Source organism: Bos taurus, chromosome 15 (assembly GCF_002263795.3).
Source record: "Bos taurus isolate L1 Dominette 01449 registration number 42190680 breed Hereford chromosome 15, ARS-UCD2.0, whole genome shotgun sequence".
Taxonomy (NCBI): domain Eukaryota; kingdom Metazoa; phylum Chordata; class Mammalia; order Artiodactyla; family Bovidae; genus Bos; species Bos taurus.
This window is the reverse complement of record NC_037342.1, coordinates 29,360,434-29,385,853: the sequence shown is the minus strand read 5'-3', so window position 1 is coordinate 29,385,853 and position 25,420 is coordinate 29,360,434. Positions and strand designations below refer to the sequence as shown.

The 25,420-nt window shown below is 36.8% G+C and overlaps 1 protein-coding gene across 5 annotated transcripts in view; it reads left to right on the top strand.

Annotated features, from left to right (window-relative positions):
• The window catches only part of DDX6 (DEAD-box helicase 6), a 31,646-nt gene extending 6,855 nt beyond the window's left edge, over positions 1-24,791 (top strand). For 4 of the 5 annotated variants that reach the window (XM_005215939.5, XM_005215941.5, XM_005215938.5 and 1 more), the window contains exons 3-14: positions 221-284; positions 1,139-1,243; positions 9,087-9,216; positions 10,087-10,233; positions 11,395-11,489; positions 13,396-13,518; positions 13,957-14,085; positions 15,087-15,203; positions 16,482-16,545; positions 18,769-18,870; positions 19,270-19,476; positions 20,478-24,786. In XM_005215939.5, the coding sequence (XP_005215996.1) occupies positions 221-284; positions 1,139-1,243; positions 9,087-9,216; positions 10,087-10,233; positions 11,395-11,489; positions 13,396-13,518; positions 13,957-14,085; positions 15,087-15,203; positions 16,482-16,545; positions 18,769-18,870; positions 19,270-19,445 (1,252 nt within the window). In that variant the 3' untranslated portion in view covers positions 19,446-19,476; positions 20,478-24,786. Of the gene's footprint in view, positions 1-220; positions 285-1,138; positions 1,244-9,086; positions 9,217-10,086; positions 10,234-11,394; positions 11,490-13,395; positions 13,519-13,956; positions 14,086-15,086; positions 15,204-16,481; positions 16,546-18,768; positions 18,871-19,269; positions 19,477-20,477 lie in introns of all 5 variants that reach the window. The other variant, NM_001143867.3, reaches the window with a different exon arrangement.
• Positions 24,792-25,420: the final 629 nt, after the last annotated feature.

The following is a 25,420-nucleotide window of genomic DNA, read 5'->3' as shown; positions in this document are numbered from 1 at the left end:
CCTTCCATTCTTGATTTTTTAAGTTTTCCCTAGATTGTTGTGCTTTGTAAGAAAGAGTATTTTTTCTGGAGTTGTTTATCTCTGTTGTTACCTGTATTCTTAAGTAAATGGCAATATATTAGTGTGCTTTTTAGAAATTATTATCAAGATGAATTACCTTTGTATTTTAGAAAGTAATGCTGTGAACTCTGATACTTCATTTTTACTGTATTCTCTCTAGACCTGGTGATGACTGGAAAAAGACTTTAAAACTCCCTCCAAAGGATCTAAGAATCAAAACTTCGGTAAGTTGGTTGTAACATTCAAGTGGAAAAATGATGTGGAAACTCTTAAAAGTGAAGTAGCTACTTGATGATGACAGTAGGCACTGTATGTTTACTCTTAAGTAAGTTTAAGTGGTTGAAATTGTATAGCTTATATATGATTAATTGCCAAAAATTTCCACTATTTGGAGGAATTGGTAATAATGTGTATCCATATTAAATATTGTGTTTATACATATGTGTATCTTATCTCACTTGTGGAACACATAGTTTTCATGGCATTTTCTCAAAAGTCTCTTTTGTTTCTAGAAGCACAATAAGATTCAGGCTAGGTTTTATCCACCTTTTGTGGATGGAAAAACTGAAGTTGAGAGGTTAGTTCTCGCCCAGCAGTGTCAACCAAGGGTGATTTTTGTCCCCTCAGAAGCATTTAGCAATAAGTTATCACAGCTGAGGATATGCTACAGGACAGCCCCCTTAGAGCAAACAATATTCTGGCCCAAATGTCAATGGTGCTGGGCTTGAAAAACTCTGGTTTAGACTAGGATGTTTGTAGGCAGTGCATGGTAGAACTAGGTTTTGACTTTACACCTTGTGGTTTACAGTTCACAGTATTCCATCACTCCCTAGCAGAAAATGACCACAGGGTGGCTGGTCTTTCCCCAAAACATAGTTTTTAAATGGCTGATTTGTGTTAGAGTGGCTGTTTTTCGGAAATAGTTGAACTGTAGATTAGGACAGAGAACTAATCTGCATATATCTTTTTAAATGGGATAAAGAATTAGTCTCTCAGATACTTTCTTAAACATGGTAATTACTAAAGGAACACAGTTGTACTTCATTCGTTTGATGCTTGTCTGTTTTTGTTTGACCAGGATGTGACCTCCACAAAAGGAAATGAGTTTGAAGATTACTGTTTGAAACGGGAGTTGCTGATGGGAATTTTTGAAATGGGCTGGGAAAAGCCATCTCCTATTCAGGTATATTTCCCCTTTTTACCTCCTATGTAATGTTATGAATTAAGTGTTGCATACTTTTTGATGGTTTAGTGAACCAGTATTGCTCTCCAGCGTGTGCGCACATGTATGTATGCTTGTACATGAACACACACTTTCTGAACCTTAAAAGGGTAAGTTACAAAATCTTGGCACTTTGTCTCTAAATGTTTCACTGTGTATTTCCTAAGACTAGGGATATTCTCTTGAACAAGAATAGTACAGTTATGTTCAGTCACTTTTAATGCAGTATTTCTAACTCACCTGTCATTTGTAGTCTGATTTTTAGTTGGGTCCCAAATTTTGTCTTAAAGTATTTTTTTTTCTTCTGTACAGGACCCATCCTAGGATCAGATATTGCATGTAATTGTTACATCTCTTTTAATAGTTAAGTTTTTCCCTACTCTTTTTTTTTTTTTGGTGGGGGGAGGGGGTGTCTTTTATGACATTGACATGTTAAAACTAGAACTCCCTTCCTTTTTTTATTCCAGTAGAACATTTTTCATTTTGAGTTTGTCTCCTGTTTCCATGTGATTTGATTTAAGTTATGCATTCTTAGCCAGAATACTGCAGAAGTCACTTTCGGAGTTACAGTGTTCATTTATTCCAAGGGTGATTTTAATTTTGATTACTCTTTCAAAATGGTATCTTGATTTTTATATTACATATTTCCGGCCCTGCCCCCTCCCCTTGAAACTAACAGCCTGTGGGGAGGATTTAAGGCAATGCCAATATACTATTCATCAGAATTTTCCCCTAATTCCTCCTTGATGTATCTGTATATTATCAGTGTAACTCATAAATTCCTTTTTTATTAAATGGTATTTTTGTGCTTGAATTGTCCCATATTTGGCCAGTGTGAGCTCCTTCAAGCCAGTTCCTTTGTTTTTTGTAATGTGCCTCTTTCATTTTTTTCCTCTGATAAACTATTTTGTAAAGCAGTTTTAAGTTTATAGCAATTGAGCATAAGAAATTTTTCATAAATCCCTGGTGACATTCATGCATAGGTTCCCTGATTATCAGCATTCCCCACAAGAGCAGTTTTTGTTAAAACTAATGAACCTATGTTGACATATTATCACCCAAAGTCCGTAGTTTACAATAGGGTTCATTGTTGATATTGTGCATTCTGTGGGTTTGAATAAATGTATGATGACGTGTATCCACCATTATAGGATCATACAGAGCAGTGTCACTGAACTCTGTGCTCTGTCTTTTTACCTTTCCCTCCCCCTTCATTTTTCTTGAGCACTTTTTGGTGGTATATCATGATGCCAAGCTTATCGGTACAGCTACGCTTCCCCAGCCTCAGAATCAGCTGTTTCTCCAAAGAACTCAAATTCCAGTTAGTTGGGAATAGTATTAGAGACCAAGATCTAAACACTAGGTGCATTCTTTAAGTGGAAAGAGCAAGGAAATATATGTATATATACACACGTATGTAGACCTACATACAAATTTGATGTGTCTTTTGTCTTCACATAAGTTGAAGCTGTCAAATCCAAGCTGTACTCAGGACAAACTCTGTGACATCATTGAGCACTTTTTCATTGAACAAGCATGTGTCAAGTGACCTAGAAAGTGTTAGACCCTGAGGGTGTTATGATGAACAAGATAAATAGGGTTCCTGCACTCAGAGTCTGATGGAAAGGACTGCTAATTATACAGGTAATTTGAGTGTGATATAATGGGCACATATATGTAGACATTAGGAGAAAATGGAACAACCTGGAAGAAATGATCCATGTTCCAAGTGGAGAACTAGAATAGTGATTGCCTAGGAATGAGAGTGCTTTTGTGGACAAACTAGAAGAATTTTGTTGTGGTTGGAAAAAGTATGAAGATAAAGTTATACCTCATTAGGCAGTCTGAGTGCAGAGACCAAAAATATTTAGGAATTTGCTTTTTTATAATGTAGTTCGTGTTAATCTGTTTTATCTATAGGAATGAAAAGTTTTATGGGTACTTTTCTACTGAATCGTTCCACTTTGTAACTCTATACTTAGCAAGGTGTGTGGCAGGAAATAGGCCCTCAGTTGTATTGTTTTGATGAAATTACGATTAACAGATGTCTGTAGGTGAACTTGGTCTAGAGAACTGTTTGAGAGTACTGGCTTTGCATTCAGGTTGCCCAGGTTGAATCCAGCTCTGCGGCTTTCCATGTTGATTATTTGAGATGTCTCTAAGCCTCAACTTTCTGGCCTATAAAGTTGATACAGCAGTGTATACCATAGAGTTGTTGTAAAGATGAAGTGAGGCAACTCATGTTAGTATCCTTAGTACAGTGGCTGCTGCTGCTGCTAAGTCACTTCAGTCGTGTCTGACTCTGTGCGACCCCATTGATGGCAGCCCACGAGGCACCCCTGTCCCTGGGCTTCTCCGGCAAGAACACTGGAGTGGGTTGCCATTTCCTTCTCCAGTGCATGAAAGTGAAAAGTGAAAGTGAAGTCGCTCAGTCGTGTCTGACTCTTCGCGACCCCATGGACTGCAGCCTACCAGGCTCCTCCGTCCATGGGATTTTCCAGGCAAGAGATAAATGCTCAATAAATGTTACAGGTTTTTATTTTATGTAGTAGTTTTATCAAAAAATATGGTTCATTTAGCAGACGTAATTCTTGATGGACCCTTAATGTCTCATGTTTCACACCTTTGTATTAAAATTTTAAATTCACTTTGTTATTTGCATCCTCAGTTTGATACGGCATATAGGCAAGTAACTCTCCAGCCACTTAGCCAGTCTACCATATGGCTTTTTCTGTAAGGTAGAAATGAACTCCCTCACAGGGTTTTTTTTTGTGAGGATCAAATGTAATGTACAGACATACCTCATTTTACTGTGCTTTGCTTTATTGTATTTTGCAGATACTGCATTTGTCTTTTTGTTTTTTAAACAAATTGAAGGTTTGTGGCAACCCTGTGTTGTCAGATAATGGTTAGTATTAAAAGTATTTTTAAATTAAGGTATGTATGTTGTTTTTTTACACAAGGCTACTGCACACTGAATGGACTAGAGTATAATGTAAGCGTAATTTTTGTATGCCCTGGGAAACAAAAATATTTGTGTGACTCGATTGCAATGGTAGAAACGAATCTGTAGTGCTTCAAAGTATATTTTGAAATAGCAAGCACAGTATGAATGTAAGGTATTATATATACCTGAGACTGCCGTTCACATTGACTTTTCCTATAGTATTGCTTTGTCTGAGAATCCATGGAAAATATAAGATAACGTGTTTTAGACTCGGTGTAACAAACCATAAATACTAGGACTTCAAAAATAAGTTTAGAGGTTCTCTAGTGAAATCCAGCCTCATGAGTGGCATTCTTCTACTATTTTTATCTAACTTTTCTCCTTACTTATTTTCTTGTCATTGTTTTCTTTTTTCTTCCCCCCGCCCCAAAATGTGTCTGTTGTCTTGTATAGTACTTGGTTTTACCGTGTTATCCAGGCATTTTTTTCTCTCCAAATATAAAAGCCTCTTGATGGGTGTCACCTCCTTTAGAGATGAAACTTGGTTGCACTTTGGCTATGGTATAAGATTTTTGGAAAATTAGGCACTTAAAATCTTCTTTTGAGAGGATATAATTTTACACCGACAAGCTGGAACCAGATACACTACAGATTGGTTCCACACATCTTTCTTTGCTACAGCCATCTGTGAGTCTAGTTCTAGGTCTGAATGCTATGCACAGGACCATAACCGTGCCATTTTAAAGGCGTAGCTCTACAGTAACAGAGCCTTTTTTGGAGTACCTAGGAGTCTACTGTTTTATTCTGTTTAACAATGCAAAACCTTATATTAACTTGGAGATGATTGAAAGATGACAGCTCTTGCTGTTTCCAGACTTTAGGCACAACTTTTGAGGACTTTATAGATAAGAAGGTGATGGAATAGCAGGTAGTTAATTATTGAGAGAAAACAGAAGTTAACTTTGGCAACCAAATTTCATATTAAATTGGGAATCTCAAGTTATTTTTAGGAATTATTTCATTAACCAAGTCTAATTAGTCATTTATCAAATTTATAGTAAAGAATTAGAACATTCTTAATTCTTTTGTAATTCATTCCTCCTGCTAACAGAATTTACTATGGCTAAAAGAATTGTTTTCTTAAAGTCTCAAAAATGCATGTCTTCATTGGATACTATGGTAAAACTGGAGTGTGTTCCTTAGGCTGGAGATACTATTTTTGAAATTACTGTCTTCCATCTCCTTTTTTTTCTAGGGAGCAGTAGATACCTTAATCATAACTGCCTCCACAGTATCCATTTTGTTCTCCCTGAAACTAAGATTTAAGTTCAACTGACCCTAGGAATTAAAAAGCAATTAGTGTCTCCATTTAGCTGCGGAAGTTGACTAGACTATCCATTGGGGACTGGAGAGAACGTAATTCCTCAGAAAAAAGTTTAGGGTGCTACTGAGAAAGGGAAAGTGTTAGTCTTTCAGTCGGGTGAGACCCCATGGACTGTAGCCTGCCAGGTTCCTCTGTCCATGGAATTCTCCAGGCAAGAACACTGGAGTGGGTAGCCATTCCCTTTTCCAGGGGATCTTCCCAACCCAGGGATCGAAGCCTGGTTTCTGGCACTGCAGGGAGATTATTTACCATCTGAGCCGCCAGAGAAGCCCTGAATGCTGAAGCTCCAGTATTTTGGTCATCTGATGCGAACAGCCAACTTATTGGAAAAGTCCCTGATGCTGGGAAAGCTTGAAGGCAGAAAGAGAAGGGGGTGTCAAGAGGATGAGATGGCTGGATGGCATCACCGATTAATGGACATGAGCTCTGGCAAGCTTAGGGAGATGGTGAGGGATAGGGAGGCCTGGTGTGCTGCAGTCAGTGGGGTCACAGAGAGTCGAACGACTGGGTGGCTGAACAACAGCAAAGAAAGGGAAATGGATACTAGGGTTATTAAAACACAATAAATACATACTGGCTCAGTCCCTAGATCTTACAGTGGAACTGGAACATGGACTTTGGAAAGTGGCAGAATCAGACATACCTTTAAGTTCGTGGGATTTTTTTTATTTTCGATTTTTGTGTTCTGGTGGTGTTTTGTATGCTTGTTTTTTGCCTTAGGGTATTGGTCACAGAGATACAGTTTACACATTTTAAGTAATGCAGTTCAGTGGTTGGTTTGTTTTGGTTTTTTTTTTATATTCACAGTTGTGCAGCCAATTACTACAATCAGTTTAAGAACATTTTCACCAAAAAGAAACTTAATAGTTACCCTTCTTCTCCTAGCTCTAAGCAACCACTAATCTACTTTCTGTCTGTATGGATTGACCTATTCTAGACAATTTCATGTAAATGGGATCATAAAATTCATGCTCTTTGTGACTCAGCTGTGGCTTTTTGACTTAGCATATTTTTAGGATTCTTCCATATTGTAGCATGTGTCAGTACTTTATTCCTTTCTATTGCTGAATAATATTCCACTATATAGCTATACCACATTTGGTTTATCCAGTCTTCAGTTGGTAGAGTTGTGTCCACTGTTAGCTATTATGAATAATGCTTTTTTGAACACTGATGTATATAGAATTTTTTGTGGAGTATTTTCATTTCTCTTGGGTATATACCTAGGACTAGAATTGCTGGTTCATATGGTAATTTTTTATCTTTTTGAGGAACTGCCAGACTATTTCCCAAAATGGCTGTGTATTCTACTCAGTAGTGTATGAGGTTCTAGTTTCTCTTATTTGCAGACCTAAGTTCAAATCCTGATTCTAGCATTTCTTGCTTAGTCACCTTGTGCAAAACAATCTTGAGGATCCATTTTGCCATTCGTAAGACGAAAAGTAACCTAACTTGAAAGGATATAATTAACATTAAATATCTAAGTGTAGTACCCATCACAGTAAGTTTTTAAAATTTTTAGCTTCCTTTCTCCTTTCTCTTCTCCCTGGCAGTTCCCCATGACTTCTCTTGAGTTTCAAAGCTGTCTGAATCTGATTTGAATTTTCTCACTTCATATTGTTTAATCTTCCTAGCAAACAGTGGTAAGAGACAGTGTGAATATACTGAATTCTCTGACTGCTAATCATAATAGCCACCATAAGAAACAAAGTACAGTGCATCTTAACTTACAGGCTAGCTAGCTTACTTTGTTAAAGCCCTATCCTTAAACAGTTTCTGTTTCTATAGAACATAAGTCCTGTCAAAGAGCAGAGAAATAGAAGTCAGTGGCCTTTAAGTCATAATGTAAACCCCAAAAAGGAATTAGGACACCCCCAATCTAATTCTATCCTGTCTCACTTCATTGAGATATCTTATCCTTTTAAAGGACCTGACTCAGGAAGTCACTGAGAGACGAAAGTCTTTTTCTGCTGTTGAACTGAGTGGTATACTGGTAACCTGTTTAAAAACCATAACAGAGATTGAACCCATGTGATAATTGCCCTTCGGGACAACTGAAGATTAATAGAGTTGACTCAGAGTTATGGCTCAAGGGATAAAGAATCTCCCTGCAAAGCAGGAGCTGTAGGAGATGTGGATCCCTGGAGGAGGAAATGGCACCCTACTCCAATATTCTTGCCTGAAAAATCCTGTGGACAGAGGAGCCTGGCGGGCTACAGTCCACAGTGTCACAAAGAGTCAGATACAACTGAGTAACACATGTGCTCAAGCAAGGAAGGATTTAAGACCAGAGGGTCAAACCAAGACTTTCTTCTTTGACCTGCTTCACCCTACATAATAAGCAGACTGTTTAATGCTGGCTGTCGGAGTAAGATAACAGAGTGTTGTCACTGAACTATTTTCACAGTTGTTCTGGCAACAGTGTTAGTTATTCTGATTATATGGAACCCATCTGACTCCTGTGATTGGGGTTCTAAAATAAGTATCATGGTAGGAAATGAAAGTCATGATGCTTATGACTTGGGTATTTCTCCAGTAACAGTTTTAAATTGCTAGACATTTGTTTTGGTCATTAGCTCAAGCATAGAAAGAACTAATTATAGTGATTATTATAGTGATTATGAATATTTTTCCTAATTTATTTTTCTAATTTTCTAGTTGTAGAAATTAAAATAGTTTTAGAAATAGAAGTGTTCTGCTTCCTCTGTTCATACCTGTTTTACCTTTTTTAATTTCTCTCTGTATATGTGTATTTAATATTTAGTAATTGTTGAGAATCCTTTGCTATTGTCTAGGAAATTTGCCCTAATAAGAAATATTATCTTCTGCAAAACACTCATGTGTGCAAAACACACATGAGTAGGCCAAATTTGAAAACGAGAAGTTAGGGCACATCTCAGGACAGAAGTTGGCTGCGAGACAGACATTGGTCATTATGTAATACAATTTTAAAAAAAGATAGGACCCAAGACTAAACTTTTCCAGCTGAGTCCTATTTATGTAGGAATAAAATTGTCCAACCTACAATTTTTCATTGTGGTCAAGTTGGTTTACTAGTCTCAGAATATCATATAGTCCTTCTTTTGAATATTGTTTGTGCTGTTTTTTCTTCCAGTTTTTAATTGTGAAATGTCCTCTGCTTATTTTCCTCTATGTGTTTATTGTGTCATCCCAAGTTCCTCCTCTTTTTCTGTTGTTGATGCTCACAAACATCATGTATGTTGTTTGCTCATACAAACTCAAAGGTTTTTATTACTAAATTTAGTATGTATTTTATGAGTAGTTCTGATAAATGTCAGTTGATACTAACGGTGATGTTGACTGGTCCTGCTAATTTATTTGGTCTTTACTTTTGTAAAATACTTCAATACCAAGGAACTTTATATACTTTCAGTGTGTTTGAGAGAAGAACTTGCCTATGTACTGTTATTAACAATGCATACAAGTAATAAGCATTGTTCGATCTCTTCTAGGAGGAGAGCATTCCCATTGCTTTATCTGGTAGGGATATTTTAGCTAGAGCAAAAAACGGAACAGGCAAGAGCGGTGCCTACCTCATTCCCTTACTTGAACGGCTAGACCTGAAGAAGGACAATATACAAGGTTAGTTGTTTAAACTATAAATGGTGATTTAAATCTTGGAGCTATATAGAAGATATTACCATCTTTACTCAGTCAGAACTTAAATCATCTGAAATTAGTATTTACCCTTTTCACAGCTTTTGGCCTGGTTGTCTTATAAAAATGATTCCTAACTTTTTAAAAAGAGATTTCTAGTTTTTAAGGTTATTTTGCATATTATACAGTTACAACAACATTCCAGTGAGATAGGCAAAATAAGAATTTGTCCTATGGATAGGGAAATTAAATTATCTGAAATAGATACTTAAAACTATGGAACTAGAATGTTTCTTGTGACAGCTGTGTCTGCAGAGTTCCTTGTAAAAGCAGGAACTTTTTCTCTCTGAAGCCTTGTGGCTTGGGGATTTTAAAATCTTAAGCAGTAGGGAAGAAACACATTTCCATAGCTGTACCCAGTAGATCCATGTTTTCACCTCTAAAGCTTTTTCTAAAATTTTCCATTTTTTTCTCCCCATGCTTTCTTGATCTATAATAATTCTGCCATCTTCCTATTATGTTCATATGATATAAATAGACCTGGGCAGCAGGAGTTTCCTATTTGGGCATTTTAACTAGTGATCTCTTACAAAAATATTAATATATTTTGAGCTAATAATTGCGAACTCAAAGAACCCTTTAAGGCTTTGTAACCAGGAGGAGTAGAAGAATTGTATAGCATTGTTACTGAGGAAAAGTCTAAATCTGGTGCACTATAATAGGTTCTTTTTTTGAAATTTATTCATTTGAGTGTCTCGATTATAAGAGGCAATATTTCTATAGCTTCTTAAACTCTTTAATACATGGCTTTTTTTTTCCTCTCTCTCCTTTTTTCTGTTTGTTGATATTTTCCAGCAATGGTGATTGTTCCCACTAGAGAACTTGCTCTACAGGTCAGTCAAATTTGCATCCAGGTCAGCAAACACATGGGAGGGGCCAAAGTGATGGCAACCACAGGAGGAACCAATTTACGGGATGACATAATGAGGCTTGATGACACAGGTAGGAAGTGATTGGATGTAAGCTGGCTTGCTGGCTGTAATTTGACACACAAGTGTTTCCTTTCAGTAATTTATTAAAATTGTTTTTAAAATAGGGAACAAACATTGCAGTAGATAAACAAATAAAGGAAATGATCATTTCAGTCAAGAAGAAAAAAATTATTTTAGTCATTGAAAGGATATTTAACCTTACTAATAATTTTTTAAATTGCATATAAAGACAGTAAATTGATATTCTACTTATCTGATTGACAAGATTAATTAAGATTGGAAAGGCTAACTAGTAACCAGTAATAAGCATTTGTGAAGAAATTTGTTGTCTTGCAACATGGGGATATAGATTGATACAATCTCTATGGTGGGCAATTTGGCGTTATGTTTCAAAATTATAAATGTATGTTTTTAATGATCTTTTTTTGAAGAAATAATTGGACAAATGCAAAGTTGTTTACTGCAGTGTGGTTTGTAATACTGAAAAACTGGAGCAAACTAAATATCAGGGAAATTTGGCTGAATACATTGGGGTATAGACTGAATGGAATGCCACATACCATTAAAGAGTGCAGCTGATCTGTATTCATTTTCATGAAGAACTCTCTATGATAACATTGTTTAGTGAAAAAAGAAAACAGCAAGAGTTGAAATCCACTTAAAGTTATACATTGAATTTTAGTCAGGATTTTATATATGATTGTTACTTGATTAGTTTAATTCCTATATTCTTTGTACTGCCTTGTTAATTAAAAATGATCATCTTACTTGATCCTGTTACAGTCTTCTGCAGACCATTGATCTATTAATAGATTAGAGGCAAGCTGCTGTATCACGACTGAAGTGACTTAGCAGCAGCAGCAGCTGTATCAAAAGTTCAGCATACTTTTTGTTTTTCCCTGGGGGTTTCCCTCAGGCAAAGAACTATGTTCCTTATTTGGAACAGGTGAATTGGAAAGCTGTAGCCCACTGCATGCACAGGTGAAACTAACTGGTATTCTCTAGCCAACTGAAGATGAGATGGAAATCCATATTCTAAAACACATCTTGGCCTCTTTGTATTATTCCTGCAGCAGTGTTTCTGATAAAATATGTATGTGATAAACCTTTACTGTATCCTTTTTGCCCCAACTAAAATTAATAAAAATACATATTTTCTAATCTTGTGTAGTGCATGTGGTGATAGCTACCCCTGGAAGAATCCTGGATCTTATCAAGAAAGGCGTAGCAAAAGTTGATCATGTCCAGATGATAGTATTGGATGAGGTAACGTTTTTTTCATTTGGAAACATACTATTCTGTACTGATTTGGCTTTGTTTATAACTGCCAGTGAATGAAGCATAACCTCTTTGTGTTTAAGACCTTCTAGTAAATTCACTACTCTTGTTGGTTTGTTCAAACTAACTTGCTTCTAAAACATGTTTTGCCTTTTAAAAGCAATAGATGATAGGTATTTATAGGAATAATTCAGCCTTGTGTCTTTTTCTTAGGGAAGTCAGTCTGTTTTTATTTTGCAGTGAGAAGTCACTGAATAACCTCAAAGCCAAGCCCATTCTGCATCTCTCTTTATTTTGTGATTCATCTTAAAAAGCATGTTAAAAAAAAGGCATCTTAAGAACCCCTTATTTAACATATCCAGCTTCGTATTGTTTGTTTTTTTGTCTCTGTTATATGTGTTCTTTCACCAGACTATAAGTGCCTTTGAGAACTTACTCAGCTCTGCATTCTTGGGACCTAGCAAGCAAGTGTTTTATATGTATATGCAGTCAGTGTTGATGTTTGGGGTTTTTTTTTTATTTTTAATTGAAAGACAATAGCTTTACAGTGTTGTGTTGTTTTTGCTGTACATCAGGCTCCAAGTATGTGTACATTCTCTCCTTGAGCACCCCCACACCCCCCAGTGTTGGTGTTTTGAAATGAAGTTATTTTCCTATGTGGTCTGTTTTAAGATAACTGGATCTGTTTCCTCTTGGTCTAATTTGAAACAGGTTTTTATCTTTGAGTAATGAGAGAGAACATTTATTAGTGGCTGTGTTAGCACTAAGTGCTTTATGTGTTTTTTCATTGAATTTTTACAACAATCCTATAAGGTAGTTATCCCATAAAGTAATTCCTACAATAAGAAGACATCTTGATTTTTAAATTGTAGAAACTGAAATAGTAGTTAAGAAACCTCCCAACATAGATAATATTGAAGGAGGCAAGTTTTCTGTTTGTGTGTGTGAGTGGGTGAAGTAGAAAAGGATAGCTTTTATTATTTCCCAGGCAAAGGGAAATACACCCTGCTTCTGCCTCAAAAAACTGTATCCCTGAAAAGTTTGAAACACAGGTAGTTTAATGCTGTAGCCTGTACTTCTAACACCATCAGATCACATCAGTCGCTCAGTCGTGTCCAACTCTTAGCGACCCCATGAATCGCAGCACGCTGGGCCTCCCTGTCTATCACCAACTCCCGGAGTTCACTGAGACTCATGTCCATCGAGTCAGTGATGCCATCCAGCCATCTCATCCTCTGTCGTCCCCTTCTCCTCCTGCCCCCAATCCTTCCCAGCATCAGAGTCTTTTCCAATGAGTCAACTCTTGAGGTGGCCAAAGTACTGAAGTTTCAGCTTTAGCATCATTCCTTCCAAAGAAATCCCAGGGCTGATCTCCTTCAGAATGGACTGGTTGGATCTCCTTGCAGTCCAAGGGACTCTCAAGAGTCTTCTCCAACACCACAGTTCAGAAGCATCAATTCTTCAGCTCTCACATCCATACATGACCACAGGAAAAACCATAGCCTTGGCTAGACGGACCTTTGTTGACAAAGTAATGTCTCTGCTTTTGAATATGCTATCTAGGTTGGTCATAACTTTCCTTCCAGGGAGTAAGCGTCTTTTAACTTCATGGCTGCAGTCATCATCTGTAGTGATTTTGTCTCTTTAATGGAAATCACATTAAAATTTTTTATGGGAATAAGGATTATGTCTGTCTAGGAGTCTTCTTCCCTTAGATCAGTATTACAGACTTTCCCCTTTTTGTATCACTGAATGTGTGTTGGTGCCTTTGGACTATATAATGTTTACAGCCAGGAACATTCTGTGAACTCTCTTGCTGGAATGATTCCTTATTAACCAGAAACCTTAGACATGATTTCATTTTGTTTAAGATCATCTTTTCTTTGTACTGCAGGCAGATAAGTTGCTGTCACAGGATTTTGTGCAGATAATGGAGGATATTATTCTCACGCTACCTAAAAACAGACAGATTTTATTATATTCTGCTACTTTCCCTCTTAGTGTACAGAAGTTCATGGTGAGTATAAATCTGTACTTAGAAGCAGTACCTTCCTGTTGCCCATGAGTGTACTTTTATCCATAATTACATTATATTACTAGTGTATATTTTATGCTGGTTTCAAGTTTTAAGATAACAAAAGTATTTTGATTTTTATTTGTTCATTAAGCTGGTGTCTGACATAGCCATTGATGCTAGATAAATTGATTATAGCATAATCCTATATTTAAAGTACAAAATAGTAATAACTTAGCTGTATATCTGAACGTTAGATCTCCCATTTTATGGTAATGGCAGATTATATATTTTAAAGAGAGCTGCATCCCTTCAATTAAGAGTTTATTAAAAAAAAAAAAAGTTTATCAGACAGACATGTATGAGGATATATTTTGAGTTAAAGTTTATTTAAAGAAATAAACTCTGCTTTAACTATAAGACTTTTTTTTTTTCCTTCAGAATTCCCATTTGCAGAAACCCTATGAGATTAACCTGATGGAGGAACTAACTTTGAAGGGAGTAACCCAGTACTACGCATATGTAACTGAGCGCCAAAAAGTACACTGCCTCAACACACTTTTCTCCAGGGTGAGCCAGTTAGACTTCAACTGCTGAATGTTATCCATTTCTTAACCTCGATAAAACAGTTGTATCAGTTTTCTCATCATTTTCAGGGAAAAAAGTCCTTAGTTTTTCCTAAAAGGTAGTTTCAGTTGTTGATCTGAAGCTGATACTGTATCATTGACAGGTCATAGGCACTTTTAATTTGATTCTAAAATAATTTGACCTTAATTATAGGTAATCCCATTATTCTCAGTAATTATAATTGTTCTAAGTAGATGTGTTTTTGCAAGTTTGCCTACTTGCCAGAATTTTCTTGTCACCCTGAGGTCAGTACTCAGATGCTCTTTGAAGACACACGTGAAAAATTTGAGACTTCATGCTATTTATCCCTGCCCTCTTGTTTGAGCTCAGAAATGAACACCTTTTTCACCGTGTATTTAATGCCACATTCCCCACTTTTTTGTGCGTTTTTCTTGATTCCACTGTTTTAAATGGTCCTTAGGCATAGTGCTGACATGTTGTCCAGTGCTCCTAAGAAGAGGTAATGTATTAGATAAAGTTCATAAAGACCTGAGTTATAGTGCTGTTGGCCATGAGTAAATAAGGTGTCTTTAAAACAGTAACACATGGGGTGAGTTCCCTGGTGGTCGGGTGGCTAAGACTCCACACTGTCAATACAGGGAATCTGGGTAGATCCCTGGTTAGGGAACTGGGATCCTGCAAGCCATGTGGTGCAGCCAAAAAATACTCAGTAACATGCATAAAACCAGATTATCTGTTGACCCATTGATGAAAAAAGTTACGAGTTCCTCACAGGAACCTAACCCTCTATTTCCCCTGGAGGGAGTGGTCGTATATTAACTGTGCTTAACTGCAACTACTATTAAATGAATAGTACTTAAAATTTTTATAGTTTTGCATTTCCTGTGTCATGAGATTATAATTCTTAGTGTTTTCAACATTTGTTTGTCAATATTTTATTTTATTTTCTTATGTCTTTTTTTTTCTCTCTCTCCTGTGCTCAGCTTCAGATAAACCAGTCGATTATTTTCTGTAACTCCTCTCAGAGAGTTGAATTGCTAGCCAAGAAGATTTCTCAACTGGGTTATTCTTGCTTCTATATCCATGCTAAAATGAGGCAGGTGAGTGTAAAACTTGTACTTACATAGATTTTTTTTTTAAGCTTTTTCTGAATATTTCTTGAATTTTGTTTTAATGCTCTTCCAAGTGCCCTGAGTTTAAGAATAAATTACTGTTTAGTAGGCAAAGGACCCTTCATTTTAACTTCTGTGGGGTAAGGTTTCCTAACTATAAACAGGGGTAATAGTATATTATTACCCCTGTTATGTGAAGAACCTTACTTCACAAGGTTTTAGGAAGATTGAGATTGTGTATGAATGAATAGTTTCTCAGTTGCCAAGCATAATAGAAATGTGAGATTTTATTCCCTTCCTTCCCCATAATCTTAGATTTGGGCTAGTGTTTAGTACAGTAACCACTAGCAACATTAAACTATTTAAAATTTAGTGTCTTCAGTTATACTACATTTCGGAGGCCACTTTATGTGTGACTGTCAGCCACAGTTTTGGAAGGTTTGTAGAAGGTTCTAGTTTATCTGTGTACCTTCTCAGGTTCATCTTTTTCTCTTTATTGTTTGCCTTTAGAAAAAGGATGTAATCTGTTTCAGAACTTGATTTAACAGAAAATAAATTCAAAACTATCAACATATTGTGTTTGTATGTGCTAATTAACATTGTGAAATTTCATGATAGGAAAGCAATTTCTGTAGTCTGACAGGTTAAGAACTTAATCAGCTCACATATGGTTTTCAAAGAAGCTTATTGTCATGGATCAGCAGGTGCCATCATGTAGGCACCTAATATTAAAATTATCACAGGAAATGGTGTATACAATTGAAGAGAATATTTCAGAGTGGAGGAACATTGCATTGAAAAGAAAGACCAGTTTGCCAGATGGTAGATTTATTGATTTTGCTTGAGTTAGTGTGTTTTCATTTTTATTTAACTTGAAAAGTAGTTATTTTTAGCTTTTGTATATAATAACTGAAAAGATGAGTAGTAGATGTTTCAGTTAAGCTAAACTTTTGGCATCTTTTATTTGAAACATTTTAGAAGTAAATATGGTGAATATTGTCACTTAAAACCCACACCAGCAAAAAAAAAAATACCTTTAAGAATTGAGATAATATGAATACATGTATATTTGTTGCTTATTAATTCCCACGGGAGACTTTTTTTTTCTCCTACCTTTTGTTTTTAATGTATATTGAATGTGGCTCCTTTCTCATTCATGAAAACAAATTTGGATATAAAGAAACTGCTTGGGTAGGAGAAAAAAATGATGGAAATTTGGAGGCTTGTGTGAGCTGTAATCAAATAAATGCATTGCTTTATTCCTAGGAACATCGAAATCGTGTGTTTCATGATTTTCGAAATGGCTTATGCCGCAATCTTGTTTGCACTGGTAGGTATTTTCTATTCCTTTACCCATTGTTTTTCTTCCTAGTTTTGTTCTTTCTCGGTCCTGTCCTGCAGTGAAGCTGCTTACATAGTCAGCTCCCTCTCCTACCATTTCTAGAATTTCTGAAGTTGAGAATGAGCTGTAGGTAACTTTTTTTTTTGTAGTTAACTTTTGAAATTAGGTTCTGTACCTGAAACTGCAAAACACTTATTTTGGCACTCCTACCTAATCTCTGCCTATTAAACCAGTTTTGGAGTTTGTGTATTTTCTAAATAGTTTTAGCATATAGGAGTGAGTTCTATTAGCATATGCAAAATGAATTATGTTAAGAAACTATGTTTTGGACGTTTATTATGGCCTTTCTTTCTTTTGCCAGAATCAGACTAGTTTGTGTTCTGGTGTATTTCACTACATAAAGAAAAGCGGACTGGGGGTGCGTGTGGACAGTTAGATTCAGTAGCCTCCTGTCTGTACACTGGGAATATAGTCTTAGTATTGATACTAGGTTTATAATCTAAACTAGGTTTCTGGATAGAGGGAAGAACCTAATTTTTTGTTTTTTAATTTTTGAGCTATACACAGAGATAAATACAGAAATGCATGGGTTCTGAGGGCCAACTATAAAGTTATATGCAGACTTTCAACTGAGACCCTAACTCCTGATTGTTCAAGGGTCAGCTGTACAGACAAGAAGAAAGGTGCCGTTTGCCATTAACCATTTCCTTATTTGAGAAGGAAAAATACTTTTTTTCCCCTAGAAAGAGTTGGTGGTACTTACAGAACTCACACATTGTTAGGAATTACTGCTGTGGTTACATGGTTTTATTTTAAGCATTAACTTGCTGAGGCTGCCCTCAGATAAGTTTTGAAGTGCCAGTGCTTTCTTCTTTCTCATTTTTCAGAACAGTGGGCAAATACATCGTTAAATAAGTACTGAACATTTATGTGTAACATGTGTAAATACATATAAAGTACCACCCCTCTCAAGGAGTAGTTGTTTAATCAGAGATAAAAAGATGACATTAAGAACCTCAGGCTGGGCCTGCAAACTTTTTCTGTAAAGTCCATGTAGTAAATATCTTAGACTTTGCATACTATGTGGTCTGTGTTACAAGTGACTTGACTCTGCTGTTCTACCTCAGTGGCAGTATATTTCACAAATGGCCATGGCTATGTGGCAGTAAAATTTGACAAAAACGGGCATTGGGCTAGATCTCCAAGGGAGTAAAAGTAATTTGCAAGTGTGAGGTATATACATTAAATAACCCTAAATTTTCATAGGAGAGGGAAATAACTAGCTGAGGTGATCTGAGAAAATATGAAATTGTAATTTATAGGCTATAGATGAGTTTTAGACTTGGATAAGAAGGAATATTTCATTAGGGGCCTGGCATAAAAAGTAATCTATAGATTGCTAAGAAGATAGTTTAAAGAAGTATAGTGGGTGAGGTTGGTATAGTCGAAGTTTTGAGATGTGTTACAACCAAAATATAGAACAGAGGACTTTGAATGTCAATTTTAAATTTTATCTGGAGACAGTTGAAAATAACAAGTTACAAATTCAAACCAGTATATTAGAAATACTTGTCTGACCATCATGGATTATTTTGACGTGTGGAGCTGAGAAGTGCAGGGAAACCTAGTTATTAGCTTATTGAACTTATTGGAGTTGTGTCTGCGTGTATTTGTCAAAGCCTAAATTAGCATAATAATTGTGGGACTGGAAAAAAGTAGAAGGGATAGTCTTGCATATTAGCTTACCTCAGACCTGTTATAAATCATTCAGCAGAATGGGATTAAAGAAATCTGAACAAAGTATAAATTACTGCTGGTAGATTGCCTCTTTTTAAAGTATTCTCCATTATGCAATGAACTTTAAAAATAACTTATTAACCTTGAATTAAATACTTAAAAATAGAGTGAAGAAAATTATACTTGGGAGCTCATTTTTGAGTGTATAATCTTTTTCAGCCTTCCTTGATTTGCACTATGTTACCTCAGACCATTTTTTAAAACTTTGATACAACACCGCGAAAAGGTAACTTGTGAACAGAAAGCTGCTTATGGTTAATGCGCATGAGAAATAATGCCAGTAATTTACAGATCCTTTTGAATTACTGCATGAAGTGAGTGAAGCTTAGGTTCCTTTAGAAATAAATGTTAAAGAGTATTATGACACCAAATTGAAGGATATAATGGAGTTTTTTTTGTTTGTTTGTTTTAAAGATTTGTTTACCCGAGGTATTGATATACAAGCTGTGAATGTGGTAATAAACTTTGACTTCCCAAAGCTGGCAGAGACCTATCTCCATCGTATTGGAAGATCAGGTGAGGAAAAGGAAGGAGATGTTCTTTGTGGAAGTTTTTTGAGAAGTTTAATCACTAAATTTTGTTCCTTTTGTGAAGTAGAGTGTGGTAGCAATTAAAATAGTGAATTTAAACTTGTTTTTTAATATATCAATTTCTAATTCTTCCAGAACATTTATTTTTAAGTTAACATAACCTGATGCCTAATTTAAGATTTACAAATTAGAACCTCACTTTTGTAACTGTACTGTTTGTATTTTATACTGTGTATTTTGGCAACTTTTGACACTATTACTTTAGGCTGTATTGAATGAGTGGCACTAAATAAAAACATTAATCCTATATGGATTTACCACAGAGACTAGTACTTGCACATTGACTCCCATATTTAACTCATTAATTAGAATTGTTTTTTGTCAGGTCGCTTTGGTCATCTTGGCTTAGCCATCAACTTGATCACATATGATGATCGCTTCAACCTGAAAAGTATTGAGGAGCAGCTGGGAACAGAAATCAAACCTATCCCGAGCAACATTGACAAGAGCCTGTATGTGGCAGAATACCACAGCGAGCCTGTAGAAGATGAGAAAGCTTAACAAGCATGTGTGTACCTGAGAAAATAGCCAAGTAAGCATAATGTTTCCAGGAAGGAGATCAAGGTCCTCTTCCCCCAGGGGGGATGCGATGTCCTACCATATACAATTAGCATAAAAGATGAAATACCTCTTGACATAAATGGCAGTAAACTGGAAGTATCTCAGTTGAAGTGATCTTACTGGCCAATCCATAAATGCAGTTCTTGAATGCTGTCTTCCTAAGTAATGTATATGAACAGTACTTAAGACAAATTCAGACTTCTAAAATAATGGAAGCAAAAAAAATTAGCAATTTTGAACATGAAAATATATTTGCTCTTTTCCTTTATCACTCAGTCATCTGTTAGCATTCACTCTTAATTTCTAATGGATACCTTAATAGGTTAAATTATCTGTAAAACCTTATTGTAAAGGTATAAGCAGGTTATGAGGGTAACTAACTGCCTTACTTTAAATGGCCGCTGGACTCACATGCATCCACCTTTTCATCTTGTGTTGACTATAGGACTCGGGAAGAAATGCTTAAAACAAGGCTTGATTAACATAGGAAAAAACCCTCCAAAACAGCCAATATTCCTGTGAGGAAAATCTGATTTCAGAGATGATAGTTTTCAAATTAGCAGTTAACATTTTACCCATTATTTTTAGAGTCTCCAAATTAACTCTTCACTTTAACCTTTTGTCCTAATTTACTTGTCAAACACAAAACTCTTGGACAAAAACTAGCTCATGTATGCTAGTACACTGACAGGCTGTTGAGTTCATATAGGATTTAAAAAAACTTTTTAAAATTGTCACAGATGACTACTGCCTGCTACCAGTACTTTCAGGATTTCATTCTGTCTCTGGGATGTCCAGTGGAAATTCCTTAATCCTGAGCTGATTCTATAGTGTGTAAAGAGGCTCAGTAGAAGCTATTATGGAGAGCATTTGGGATGGACTTGTGAACGCCTACTTCATGTGTGCTTCACGTGTGTGTGTCCTAGTTTATATTGCTTACTGGCGATAATTTTAGGTTTCTTTTTTCTTTAGGTTTTGACAAACTATGGAAGGCTCGTTTGGATCTGTGACACATCGATTTTGGGGGGAATGCTCTTCTCTTTGTGGGTTTTTCATCTTCTTTTATTTTGGAACTATGAAGACTTATGAGCTCAGACATTTCTTTTTTTTAACTGGTGAAGAGAAAAGCTGAAAAGGAATTTACCTTTTTTGTTCCACTTGTTTGCACTGTGTGCTGACTGAACATTAGTTGCACTAACTGCTGGTTTTTTAAAAATTTTTCTGGGGAAGGGGGGACAAAGAAGGAAGAGAAAGAAGGGGAGAAACCCTAAAAAGAGAAGAACCTTGATGAACACAAGCTTGTCTACGATTTCAAAATTCTCCAACAGCTGACTCTTGAGTGCATTTCAACTTCTCCCTGGTTACTCATCCGTTTTTAAGCCTGAAGAGCTTATTACTTATTTGTGCGAAGTGCCTTATGCTATGAGACCATTCAGAATATCATCTTTTAGACACAGCCCAAGGAATCAACAATAGTATTTTTTTTTCTTTTTTCTTTCTTTTAAAAATTTTTGTCTTTTCATTTTGGTTTCAAGTTGAAGTCTCTTCTCTTCCCTTTCTACCCGATACTCAAGCCCAGGGCTGGAAGATGAAACGTATTAGTAATGTTAAACACCATTTTCTTTTTCTTTATGTGGAGGAGTTGATATGCAACTGCAGTTCATCCGCACTGTAAATACATGTATTTAACAAAAAAAACAATCCCAAGTAAAAATTTCTTCTGGGCTGAGTAGATGCAACATCATCGCTCCCAAAGGAAAGAGCAGTCTATCATCGCAGGAGCCATATGACAAGCCTTTTGTGCTCTATAGCAGAACACTAAAGACTGGTTTACATACGCCTCCATTAGCAGTTATGGCACTTGATGTGTAGACATGTCAGAGCCTTTGACCCTCTTTCCTCTGTGGCAGAGCGTGTCCCATAGAAAATTGGGTGTGTATACTTGTATAAACTTTGTAAATAGGTTTTTTTTCTGGGTTCATATATATATATATATATACATATATATATATTTTTTTTTTGGATGAAGGTTGCTGGGATTAAGGGGATTAGAGTGATTATGGGAGCAGCTAAAGATGAGAGGGGCTCAGTTTTCCGCAACACTAAATCTAAAAAGTATTTTGGCTTCTTACTGTAGAGAGCAGACCTCTACAGGAATCCTACATTGGAAAAGAGACCCAGAGGTCTGCGGTTCACTGCTGCCACACTGTCTCACATAGTACCTTTGGAGTAGGCCTGACAGAGAGCACAGGGAAGCTTCAGAAACCTGTAATTCAAGATGTTATTTTTTTGAGACGTTCTCTCTGATACTGTTCCCCGCCAGCCTTTTTTAAAAGTTTGAGAAACTTTTCAAGCTCTGCAAAAGGGGACAAAGAATTTGCCTTGCAGTGTGGGGATATGATTGAGCGGCAGTGTCTTTGAGCAGTATATGTATAAAGCATGGATTTGCATTTCAGAATATTAGCCAGTACCAGCTTTGGTAACTTTAGCAGTTCTGGGGCTTACTTTCTGTGGATCACCTCCTGTACTTTTGTGTGTTGCCCTCTGCCCACCTTGATACATAAACTTGCAGGAACGGGCGACCCCTGAGAGCTGTTAACTTTCATGCTGCAGAAAGCTGCTTGCCATTCTCTTGCTTTGTGACAAGAATTACCTGTCATTTTGCATTGTAAATTGCTGGCAAATGCTTTACAGTCAATAGTGTTGCTTTAAATTGTGCCCCTCCCAACATGCTTGATGTTTGGCCTGATCTCCAGGCAAAAGGAGTGAGATGAATCAATACCAGTGAACTTTTTTTTTAATGTTTTTAATTCCCTTTTAACCCAGTATACTAGGTCAATCAGGAGGCATCTAGGATTAAAAAAAAGAAAAAAAATTTTAAAAAAAATTGGTTTTCATTTGTCATTGTCTTTTAAAACCCTAAAATATTCCAGGATATGTCTTACATAAACTTTCATGCTTAACTCATCTGGATAAAGAAGTCAGTTATTCAAAGTTGCTTTTTTGACTCTGCCTAGTTCTAAGCAAAATTATTTGTAATTCCAAAATTCCTTGAGGATCAAAATCCTGCAGATGCCTCCTGATCAGACATAGCCCTAACTCCTTAAAAATTGTAGCAAGAGCTGCACAGTACAAACCCAAAAAAGAATAACTCATTTATCTGGTATCCAAGCCACACTGTGTCTCCAGCCAATGTTGGTTACTAAATGCAAGGCCTAATTAAGAAAGGAACCTTTTCCCAGGGAGGGGTGGGGGGAGGGAACTTAAAAGGCATCAACTTTTGACCAAAAAATCTTGCCCTTGTACTGATGCAGCTCTCTCTCCCCCCCCCCATCTCTGGCGAGATAAGAGGGATCATTCATTATAGAAGAAAAACAAGGAAAAGTTCATAAACGCAATTTTGTGTCTCGCTAGAGAGAGAGTGGGTGACTAAACAACAGCGCAGTCTCTCGCCATCCTCAGACTGTGCTCTGCCTGGTGCCACATGCCTGTGGGTCCCTCTAAAAGCACAGACTTTAAATGGAAAGTATTACTGAAGTACAGCCTCTGATGAGGAGTGGCACTTAAAACTATCTGGGACACCACTATTGGACACAGTCTTATACAGGCAGCTGTCCAGTTTTGGTGCTTGACTCTTGAATAGGAATTGTTAAATGGAAAGATGCTCTACGAACTAGGTCAAAGCCTAGTCTTTTTTTTTTTTTTCTTCAATTCCCCCTTAAAATAAGGAGCATTGTTACTATTAGTTGTTTTTCTGTTCCTTCCAGTATTGGGTGTTTAAGTAATGGTAATATTTTTCCAGTGGTTCATTTGGATAAAAACTACTCCCCTTATTTTTAATATTTAAATTACAATCAGCTCCTGGTTTAACCAGTGGTTATATAGTCGTGTAATGAGTTATGGACTGTTACACAGCTTGCTGTCTCTCTCTTCCTTACATTCCGATGGAGAAACCTTCTTGCCTTTTCCCTTAGGAATGGAATAAATTTATTCTAAAATGATCTTCCATGGGAAGAAGTAAGGGGGAGAGAAACCTAAATAGAATCTCTAAATCATTTTCAGGTTGGTCCCAGCATCATTACAGGTTGGCCCCAAGGGGCGGGGGGGAGGGGGGAGGCGATTGGTTGTCAGTATTTGTTTTCAGAATGAGATGGGAGCATCTTTCCTTTGCCTTGTGCTTTGTGTTTGATACCATCATGCTTGGATTAGAACCAGACAACTCAGCACAAAGCCTTGAGTGTACATTGTTGGAATCAAAACATCTCATTCTGATCACTTGGTTTAATTTTTTTCTTTTTTCTTTTTTAATAGGGGTGGGAGGGAGGTTACTTTGCCCCAAGAGGGAGGGTATCTGCACTAAGGATTTAGAAACACTTTGGAAGCTCATGACCTCATCAGAAACTGCCTTTAGTCACACTCCTGACCTTACTATAGATGAGTAACAAAAAGATGAAATAAATTCTTGGGAATTAAGCCATGTTGTTTTTATTTGCTACTTTTTTCAGTGTTCTGTGTATCTTAAGCTGTTGCAGAATCATTTTTCTGGCAAAATACCTTTGTCAAGCCAAAAATTTTTGGCCTCATGGGAGCTGATGCAGTCAACTTCTTGGTGACTTTAGTGGACCTTTTAAGCCTGTAGTTCTACTTCATACCTTTAGTTTTTTGGGTTTTGTTTTTGTTTTTTAACTTCCAAAGAAAACCCACTTCTTTCTGATCTAAAAACTCATCTTTGAGGTAAAGAGTTAAGTGTCCAAAGGTTCATGAGGTCAGAGGGAGCTAGCCTGGCACCTGGACTGTGCCCCTCCATAGCTGACAGATTCCAACAGAAGTGTATTTAAATTCTCCAGTAGACAGTACTGGGCAGGGCAAGGGAGGGGGTAGGGTTGGGCTATTAAGATACAGGCTACTGTATTTTAACCAGTGGTTGTGGGGGAGGGGTGCTTGGAGAAAACAAAGTCACTATTCCCTTTTTTGAAACAAAACGAAGACAAGTTATTTTTTGTTTAGTAAAAACAGGATAGAATACCAGTGTCCCTAGCCACAAGGGACCAGTTCCACTGAGAAGTGAACAGTTGGGACTCAATTTTGAAAACATCTGGGGAATGGGAAAATTGGCTTTCTGTTAATTGGCAAATGTTCCAGTGGGGCTGTGTTTTTGTTGGAATGTCTTACGTTGTATGTACACATAATATTGACCAGAGTCTGCTGAATTTAAAAGAAAAGATGGTGGATAAAATCTTGATTTGTTAATTTATCTCAATAAAAGCCCACTGGAACTCCAGATATGTGTGTGGTGTGTCTTTAGTAGCAGCAGTTCAATCTTGAAGTCATTTTTAGTTAAACGACTCACATTCTGAAAAGCAAGAAGACTCAGCACTACTCCTCTGAGCCCAGTTCAATAAAATCTGAGAGCACCTTTGTCCAGCCCTAGGGCTGTCTCTCCATTTGCATTTAATTTTTCATAGCCTAAACAGAACAGGAAAGGGGAGTTGGTCCACAGTATGTTGGAGAACTGCCAGTAATTACTCCCTAGAATTGTTTAGAACCTGCCCCCCAAAATTAGTGAATAGAATTTGTATTCTGAGAACTACAAATTCTGATGAAAGAAATCAAAAGACCTCAGTAATTGGAGAAAAGCAGACAAAGCTGGACCCGACATCCTCACCTGTGCACCCAAAAGACTGGTGTAACAAGGTATGTGCAGGACTTGTATGCTGAAAACTGCAAGATAACGCTGGTGAGAGGAATCAGGCCTGAAGATACAGTCTTCAACCCATGTACTACAGCTCTCTTGTCCGTTCCCCAGTTTCATCTATAGGTTCCCTGTATTTCCTTCCAGTCAACCCCAGCAAGCTTTATGACAAAAGCTGATTGTAAAATGCATGTGGAAAGGCAAACTGCCATAACAGCTTTAG